Source organism: Setaria viridis, chromosome 9 (assembly GCF_005286985.2).
Source record: "Setaria viridis chromosome 9, Setaria_viridis_v4.0, whole genome shotgun sequence".
Taxonomy (NCBI): domain Eukaryota; kingdom Viridiplantae; phylum Streptophyta; class Magnoliopsida; order Poales; family Poaceae; genus Setaria; species Setaria viridis.
The window spans coordinates 37,103,056-37,112,267 of NC_048271.2; the positions used below are offsets into that span (position 1 = coordinate 37,103,056).

Sequence of the window (9,212 nt, forward strand, 5' to 3'; positions counted from 1 at the left end):
ACCAAAGCTCCTGTAACCTACCCTTAATACACTGGTTATGTTTCACCCCCTGTTGCACAGTAACTTTGAAGATAGAAAAAGTTAAGTTCATTTTACCTTTAATAGTAAAATGCATGTAACTTGTTTTTAAGTCATCATTTGGCCCCCAAGCTTTTACAGTAACCTAGTGATGGCTTAAGTGAGGTGCTGTAATTTTATCAATGCCTTTAACCACTATATGGATATGAAGTCATTTCGGTTAATTAATCAACCTAAAGGAATAAAAGGAAAGCACAAATTCTAATTCGATAAATAAGTGGAAATTGAAAGAGGTACATAAAAACATTCAGAAGTAAGTAATTATTCTAATGCACCCAAACCACCCAAACACGACCTCTCACTCTCTTTATGCAACTCTAAATGCAAGAAAACTATATATGTACACAATCGCCATTCAACGCGAACTCAAGTTTAAAACGACCACTTTCGTTTGAAGTTAAAAGAAAGTAAACCTCACCAAATTGTTGTGGCTGTTGTGACTCTTTGTCTTAAGCCATGCCTTGTGTCGTTGAATAAACGCATGAGTCCAACTAAACGTTTGCATGTGCATGTCGTATAGAAGCAAATCTCGCCGACGGAACCTACGAGCTCCACCCGACACCGGAGAAGACCCCGCTGCGGAGATTCACCACTTGGAAGGCGAGCCCGAACCGGAGCAAGATCCTGAGGACCCGCTAACTTTTCCTGAAGGCAAGCCCCAGTGCATGAATTCCCTGTTTTACTTTTATGCCAATTACAATGCGTATGATTGTGCATTTACGTTTGTAGGAGTTGATTGAAACCGTAGATGCATGAACTTAGTACCTTGATCTGAATACTAGTTGCTAAGGTCGAGTAGTTGCAATGCTTAATAGATCTCGGTAAAAGTCGAGTGATTTCCTGTCACTCGCGAGTTATAGGAATTGAATGTTTTATTTATGTTGCAACTATAAGGACGACGGACGGGGTCGGGCATATGTTCGATACTTGGTGGTTTGCCCCATCTGTCTAAATGAAATTGGACTAAGGTTGAAACGTGTCGGCGTTCATGATCAAGTGTTTGAAAGTACTAATCTCATACCTAGTATGGGATGGGGAAGCCTGGTACCTGATTGAACTTGGACGTGGCTTATACTCTTGCTTAGTCCTTCGAACGTCGTTCCCATGGTGCATCATGTGGGTGCAATGGCGGTCACAGTACGACAGAGACCGGGACTGTGGAGCATTGCATGCTAAAGGCAGTTTGGCCTTGACACGTGCCTAAGGGATTGATGGGGACGGCTGACAAATGAAGCGACCCTCTGTGGTGCGCGGATGTCGTGAGATTAGGTTCGCCATGCATGGTTAATAAATTCGAATCGATTCATCTGCCTCTCACAGTTTGGGACTACTTGATCGCTATTATGCACTGAGTAACGATGAAACATGATTACGAGATGAAGTTGATGCTTGTTATTTAACTGCTTGGAAATCATGTTTGTTTAGTATAAGTTGCTAATCTAGACTGGATAAAGAACGTAGAACATGAGCTAAAATATTCAAAGTAAGGACCGACTTTAGACGCTTTTGGCAAAGAAATCCCAGAGCCAGAAAGCCTTGCATGTCTAGGTCTTGGTCAAGCTTTTCACTCGACGGGTCAGTCTTGCTGAGTATTAGTTGCTCAGCCTTGTTGTGGCTTAATCTTTTCAGGTGATGTCAATAGTTTGGTTGCTGGTACCACTTGGCCTACCCAGCTCCCTCCGGGCTGGACAGTCGAGTGGGATCCCTACTCGGACGGCGAGGGAAGGGATTTTTGATGTCATGATCGGCTCCGTCGTGATGTCATGTATCGACGTTTAGCTTCCGCTTGTTTTATCCGACTTTTCGAACCCTGCAACTTATTTGAATTTCAGAAACTTTGATGTGATAATTTGTGAGACTAAGTTAATGTGATGGAATGTTGTAATCTCTGTGCTACTCACCTTCGTGTGAGCGATGCTTCTTGATCCTGTTGATGTGGTTTATCGGATGAAATCCGATGGTCGACCAGGTTGGCTTGCTTAAAGTGCATGATCGCGTGTCAGGCGACTCCAATGCATTTTAGTCACGTTAATTTGGGCGGTTCCGCCACAACCTTCCTCTTCAATAGCTTTCTTTCTAGTTCTGAGTGTGTATTAGAAACGGAGTTTATGCTACACACATCATAACTCACAGCCTATATTTACATGCTTTTTATGATAGAACTTTTCATAGCCAACCTACTTGAAAGGCCTAGCCACAAGAGTGCCTCCCCGATAAGTGGTTGTCTACTTCCTTGAAGCCCTACTTCCCTTGAGAATTTCTTTAAACAAGTATTGGCATAGGAAAAGGGGATTCTATAAAATTAGAAAAAAAAAGCATGTGCTTGACACACAACATTTACATTCATCACTGAATAAATTTTAGTAGTTTCAATATTCCACAATATGCTACATAATGTATGCATATTTTTTTTAGGTGCAGCTTTGGCGACGACTCTCCAGGACGCTCAGCGTACCTCCAATGGCTCTGCTAGCTCCCAGGCTCGGGGGCTAAACGCCAATTACTACTCGGAATATCTCCAGTGGCTTAGCTAGCTTCCAAGCTCAGGGGCTAAGTGCCAAATAACTACTCAACGTGGCTTCTACGGCTCACCTGCCGCATAAGCTCGGGTGCTAGACGCCACAATACAACTCGGATGATGTCAGTGTTTAGACCCGGCAACCTACCGAGGGGGGTGGCCGAGGTAGTGTTTTGGTTAGTGGGGCTCGTCGAGATCTAGAACTCGAAGGTAAATACAGACACACGATTTAGACAGGTTCGGGCACCTGAATAGCGTAATACCCTACATCCTGTGTGAGGATGTAGGTTCGATTGAATTGCTTTGGAGGGGGTCCCTACCTCACCTTATATTACCGGGGGCACGGTTACAGGTCCGGTTACAAGAAAACTAGTCGGATTTGACTAGAGGAGTTTTATTCGCATTATTACGAGTAATTTTCCTAATCCTCGACTAGTTCCTATCTTTCCACGTAGACTACGCCGTCCTGCGCCATAGTCTCCATATCAGATACGTCTCGGTGTCCAGCTCCATATTTAGGACTGTCCAAACCTTTTGGTGGAAAAATAGGAAATTAATAAATATATTTATAAATTCAAAATATTTCTAAAAATATAACTAATAAACATATTTATACATTCAAAATATGTAAAAACAAGAAAATTAGAAGCTAATTTCTATATGGTTTGGGAAGTACAAAAGCTAAATAAAGAGTCCACTCAAAATACAACTAATAATAACTAAATTTATTTTTAAAATAATGAGAAAATGCTTTTCCAAAAGCCCTCGATATTGGTAATAAAAATCCTTAAATAAACAACCCATTTAGAATATAATAAGTAAAAATACAAGTTTCCAAATAAAATAATATAAAATATGTTCATGTAAAAGGTCAAATAATCAAATCTATTTAAACCAATCGACACAAATAATATAATAATATAAGGTAATTTATCATCATAACAAAAATTCACATTAAAAAATGTACATCTTCATAAAAATCTAAAAATAAATTATATTCCTATAAAAATGTATAAATCTTTATGTTGCTTCAATAAATACCAATAAAATATATTCCTTTATAAGGTATCTGTGTTCTCTTTAATTTATATTCATAAAGAAATTTCACAAAATATGGCAATAGAAAAATGTTATAATAATTTGATCAGTTACAATGACAGGACTAACACAACTGTATATATCCGTTTATTTTAAATAAAGCATCCGAATATTAACAATAATAAAAAGCTAGCTACCCATATTATTTGCGTGGGCATCTTGCTAGCTATCTTAATACAATGTGTTAAAAGAAACCATCACATTCGTCGAGAGAGTTTAGAAATTTCCACGTTAATCAGAAAAAAGAGAAGAATATAGACCGTTGGATTTTATAATGATCTAATAGACCCAAAGAGTTAATGTCAATACAATGAAAGCTTTATATAAAACTAAAGAATCCGTATGATGGCCAAATCATATATATGTTTGTCTCCCTTATCCAAGCAAACGAATATCCGGCCAAATCTCCACCCAAAATAGCAGCTCAATCTTCGTCTCTTTTTACATGTAGTGGGAAACGGAAATATATGGAAAGATATAGGAACTGCCCCTTGATACATACACGACCATCATCCCTCTACATCAAGTATGCATGTCTCAACTGTCTTTCAATCTTATTTTCCTTTGAATCTTTTTATCTCTCAATTTTTCTTCAAATGTCAAGTTCGTCCCTTAACTTTCACAAGGGTATTTTAGTCCTCCAACTTCTCTTTCTTTGGTTCCATCTAGTCCCTCGTTCTTGATAGCCCATTCACGTTGGTAGGGGCGAAGCTAAAGCTTGCTGTCGGGTATAAAATTCTACTAATCCTACATAAAGTACTGTTTGTTATCGTTTATTAGCCTTGATGACCCCGGTGGCCATCATTGCTGGCTTAGCACCTGCACGTTGGCATGTTATGTCATCCAAATATGCTTAAGGAAAGACTATTCTTCTTTTGTGCATGCTTCATACTACAACTCAACGGTGGACGACGGTCGTTCCTTTTTTTTTAAAATGATGGGTGTTTTGTTCAGACAAACAATTGGTAATTGAGAATCACATTTTTTTGACAGTCACCTATATTTTCTTTTCTGTTGAAGTGAGTGATCTGGCATGTTAGAGTGGATGGTTAGTCGGGACGAGGGATGAACCTGAAAATAAAAATTGGGGAAAGAAGTTGGGCCCATTAAAGTTGAGGTACGAATGGGACACATGATATCTGACCTTGGATCAGTTATCAGTATAGAGCTACAAACTTCTTTGTAAGACAGGTACGGCGTACCCTCAAATATCCCACCTATCTCGCCCAACGTTGACACCTGTCTTCCTTCGCTTTTTCTTGACATGGGTGCGTTTGTGTGAGGCTGAAACGAAAGGAGAAACTGCATCGTGGGCACGGCCGAACCGTCTCCGCGTCTCGTTTTCAGCTCGCGGTTACGTACGAGCTCTCGATCAACACTCTACACTCTAAATATGGTTCCCTCTCCCTTTCTCCCACCAAACCCCACCACCCCAATACACAACATCCATTTCACATGCTTCCAAAAAACCCATCACAAACAACTTTTTCGCCTCCAAATACATCATGAAAATATGCTCCCGTATATGCATCTCGATAGATACACATATAAACTGCCAAGTAAAAGTTTCCAATCATTCAGCGTAATTGATCAGCGTGCGAAATCGCCGATTTGGTTCACACTCTTAACGCGAACAAACCACAAGATGATCGAGTTATAGAAATGTCAAAAAAAAAAGGCGTACCTAATGGAGAGAATATACATCATATAGTTCTTCTATCATGTCATGAGAGTGACTTGCCCTCACAAAAAAAGCACTTCTTTCGCCATGATCACAACATCGCAACTCGATCTCTTCCAAGCACAAGCTAGCTCGTGTGCTAGCTATCTCAGCCCAGCCAGGCAGCCGTTGCATTGCCTGGTTCTTCTTCCTCCTCTCGTCGAGTGTTTAGGCCGTTTGAGCAATGCACTGATAGCCAGATAACAGAGAAGCCTGTATTTATTAATTTATTATATTAATTATTATATATCGATCCATATTTATCTCGTGTCCATGGAGTCCTACGGCGGCGGCTCCCCGCGGCCGCGGTCGTCGGCGTCCTCGCGGCGACCCTGCGCGGCGGCGACGACGGCCTCCCGCGCCGGCTCCGGCGCCTTCGTCTACGACGGCATGCGCGCGACGCCGCTTTCCACGTCCGCGGCCAACTTCACGCGGTCCCTCCGCAAGGCGGCCTCCTTCGCCCACAAGAAGCCGCTGCCCAGCGCCGACGCGCCGCCGCCGCGGCGCACGCTGAGCAGCAAGGAGAATAGCGGCAGCAGCCCTGGCGACGCGGCGCTCCTGATGATGTCGCCGCGCCGGTCGATGCCCGAGCCTGGGGCCGCCGCAGCGAGGGGCCCTTGGGAGCCGACGAGGCGGAGGCGGAGCACTACCGGGACGACGACGACGGATGACGCGGGGGCCGGGAAAGGGCCGTCCGGCCCGCTGCGGGAGATGATGGCGCCGCGCAGGAAGGAGGAGCCCGAGAAGGAGGAGGCCGCGCACCGCGCGCGCATGCTGACGGCGCGGCTGCTCCAGTGGAGGTTCGCCAACGCGCGCATGGAGAAGGCCATGGCACGCGCCACCTCCGCCGCCGAGGTGAGCCATCAGCATGCCGCCTGCAGATTTCTCGATAGTTCCGTTTGATTTCTCACGGGCGCGGCGCGTGCACGCAGAACAAGCTGTTCTACACGTGGCTGCGCGTGGCGGAGCTGCGCAACATCCAGGCGGCGAAGCGGATCGTGGCGCAGCGGCGGCGGCAGAAGCTGAAGCTGGCCCGGCTGCTGCGCCCGCAGCTCCCACTGCTGGCGTCGTGGGAGCCCCTCTCTAGGCCGCACGTCGACGCCACTGCCGACCTCGGCCGCGTCCTCTCCGCGGCCTGCACCAGCGTCCCCTTGGCCGCCGGCGCGGAGGCCGACGTGGAGTCGCTGCACGAGACCGTGTTCTCCTGCGTGGGCACCGTCGACGAGATCGAGGCCATCGTCGACACCTTCTACGCCAAGGTACGCAGCGCACGCATCTACTCTTAGGACACGCATTGCGAATCCGCACGCTCATCAGCTAGATCGATCACGATTTCGTATACAACACACGTGTGCTTGCAGGCCGGCGCGACGAGCGGCGCGCTGGGCGAGCTCGCGCGGACGATCCAGCAGGAGGTGGAGTGCCTGGAGGAAGCGACGCGGCTGTCTAGCATCGTCACCGGCTTGCAGGTGGGTGCCCGGTCATTCTCGAGAGATGATGTCTCGGCATCTCGCCGTAGCCAAGGCGGTACTAAAACTACTGGATATATTGATTGCCGGATACTCCATTATTCGCTTTCCAAGCTAGTGTCTCGCAGCTTCCAGTACTTGTTCTTGACTCACGCTAAGGAGTGAAATCAACACGACACACCACCAGCTACAAGTAGGGCATTCAGCATTGTGTTGAGCTTATTTCTCTTGCCATTTTGTGCAGATGCAGGAGGTGAGCCTCAGGGCAAATCTGATCCAGGCAAAGCAGAGGCTTCGCCTGGGGCCGGCCGTCGCCGCACCGGCGTTTGCAGCTTCCGGTTGGTGTTTTTGATCGGACCGGACATGAACAGAAGCCAGAGTACAACTACTCACCCACTATAAATTAAGAAAATTGATTAAGGCGCAAGACTTGTGTTCGTCGCCATCTGATTCGACGCGTGATTACTTGTGCGTGCGTGTCTGAAAATAAGTTAAGCGGTACACAGAGAGGTGCGCCGTGCGCGTGTTCCACGTACGCCCAGGTGTGCTAGTTTATTGGGGGTATACATGCATGAGGTATTTATTCATTGCCTTCGCAGGGGCATTTGTGGTGTATTTGTGCGTGTGCAAATTTGTTTATGGTTGTAATTTGAGTTATTCATGGGATTTGTATGTATGTTCAAAATTTGTTATTTGAGTTGTCAAGTGTCTATGTAAACTGATTTATGATTCCCAGCAGAAGAATGAGCTCGGCTACTTACGTACAGCAAGGAAGTGTCTTTATTAGATTACAGAACACAAAATTTCGAAGGAAAACCATCCATTTTTTAAAATTTATTTTAATTTGACCTTGACCTGTTATAATCTGATAGTTTCGTTAAGTTGTGTTTACAACCATCCCGGTGTTGTAGAAGGCCCATGTCCATCGAATGGATGGAATTTGAGGCCCGGCAATGGCCTACGCGATGCCCAATTAGTGGGCCAATAGGCCCAAGAAGGAGGACCAATGTCTTTTTCAAAGCAATGCAAGAAACCATTTCTTTTCTTGTTTAGAGCGCCCCAATTATTCCAAGAATTTTGAAAACAAAAAAAGTAAGCATCTAGAGAGTAGGATAACAATAGGATGCTTATAGATTGCAACTTGTTGCAAATTCTTGATCCTTTGATCCTATTTAAGGTGCACTTGTGCCACTGTCGTCCTTCGTCCAGCGACCAAGAGCCCCCAAATTGCCTTCTCGAACGTATCCAACCTCCTCGCCTCCAGGAGTCTAGGTGCGGCTCCCCCGACTGGTCCGCGACCGCGAGCCAGTTGATGTGCTCCTCCTGGCTCCTGGTCGTCATAGCAAACCATCCGCAAGCATAAATAGTTTCAGTCTCAGCCACAATCGTTGAATCTAGCCTGAAAAGTGAAAACTTCCGGTTGCCCATTGATCGGCAACGTGCGTCGAGTCTTTCGGAGTTCACTGGCTTACCTACTCAAGCATGATCATGCGTGTGCGGGCATGCGGTGCTTGGGTCTCCCGGCCTCCTCCCGGCCTCCTCCATTATGCCCTCCTCGCTCGACAGTGTCGCCTGCCCCGACAGGACGGTGGCCACCCATTTAGACTCCCGCTCCGGAGGGAGCAGACAGCAGACGACACGTCGGATCTTGGGGACCAGAGTCACCATGTAGTGCCCGTTGCAGACGACGATGGCATTGAACACCTCCTCTGCCTCAGCGCCGTCCTCCCCACGCCACGCCACTCCACTGCTCCCCCTGGTCGAAGGGCGCCATGCGCAGCACCTCGACACGGAGCCTTACGCGCACGGCGCGGCGGACTCCTCGACGAAGACGAGGTACGCACGTGTCGCCCGCGAAGGCCCGGCCAGCCATCGGGAAGCCTAAGAAGCCCATGAGCTTGCGCAGCAGGTTGGTGTGCAGCGACGCGTGCATGGCGCCGGGGGAGGCCGGGTCGCGGCCCAGGGGGTCGGTGTTCGCGCGTGGGTCGTGTTGAGATAAATGGCAGCAACAATGTACCAATTAATCACTCATCTTGGGATGAACAATGAGGAGAACATCTATACCAACAGATACAAAGCGGAATAATAGCAATCACATGCACAAAGATACATAAATTTACATGGGAAAACCTCTTCAAGGTGAGGAGTAAAAACTCTCGGGATCAATCGGTCCACTCCAAACTTCCACTATAATCAAATGATTATAAGGAGTTTTCTCTAGGACCTCTAGAGGATTACACCAGTAGCAACACATTCACCATAATGCAACTTGGCATTTGCAACAACAACCACAACCACTAACAAGAGGTGTGGCTACTGTCAAATAGAG

General features: G+C 46.4%; 1 protein-coding gene across 1 annotated transcript; it reads left to right on the plus strand.

Annotated features, from left to right (window-relative positions):
- The first annotated feature begins 5,308 nt into the window (after positions 1-5,308).
- On the plus strand, positions 5,309-7,649 carry LOC117837051 (QWRF motif-containing protein 7). The gene is made up of 4 exons (XM_034716611.2): positions 5,309-6,269; positions 6,347-6,673; positions 6,776-6,883; positions 7,128-7,649. The coding sequence occupies exons 1-4, from the start codon at positions 5,688-5,690 to the stop codon at positions 7,233-7,235; spliced, it is 1,125 nt and encodes a 374-aa protein (XP_034572502.1). The 5' UTR covers positions 5,309-5,687; the 3' UTR covers positions 7,236-7,649.
- Positions 7,650-9,212: the final 1,563 nt, after the last annotated feature.

Bases quoted from the DNA above. Each gene is read 5' to 3' on its own strand.
- LOC117837051 (XM_034716611.2), top strand. From the start codon at position 5,688: ATGGAGTCCTACGGCGGCGGCTCCCCGCGGCCGCGGTCGTCGGCGTCC. The intron at 6,270-6,346 runs GTGAGCCATCAG...GCGTGCACGCAG, and splicing joins GCGCCACCTCCGCCGCCGAG to AACAAGCTGTTCTACACGTG. The intron at 6,884-7,127 runs GTGGGTGCCCGG...CATTTTGTGCAG, and splicing joins GCATCGTCACCGGCTTGCAG to ATGCAGGAGGTGAGCCTCAG.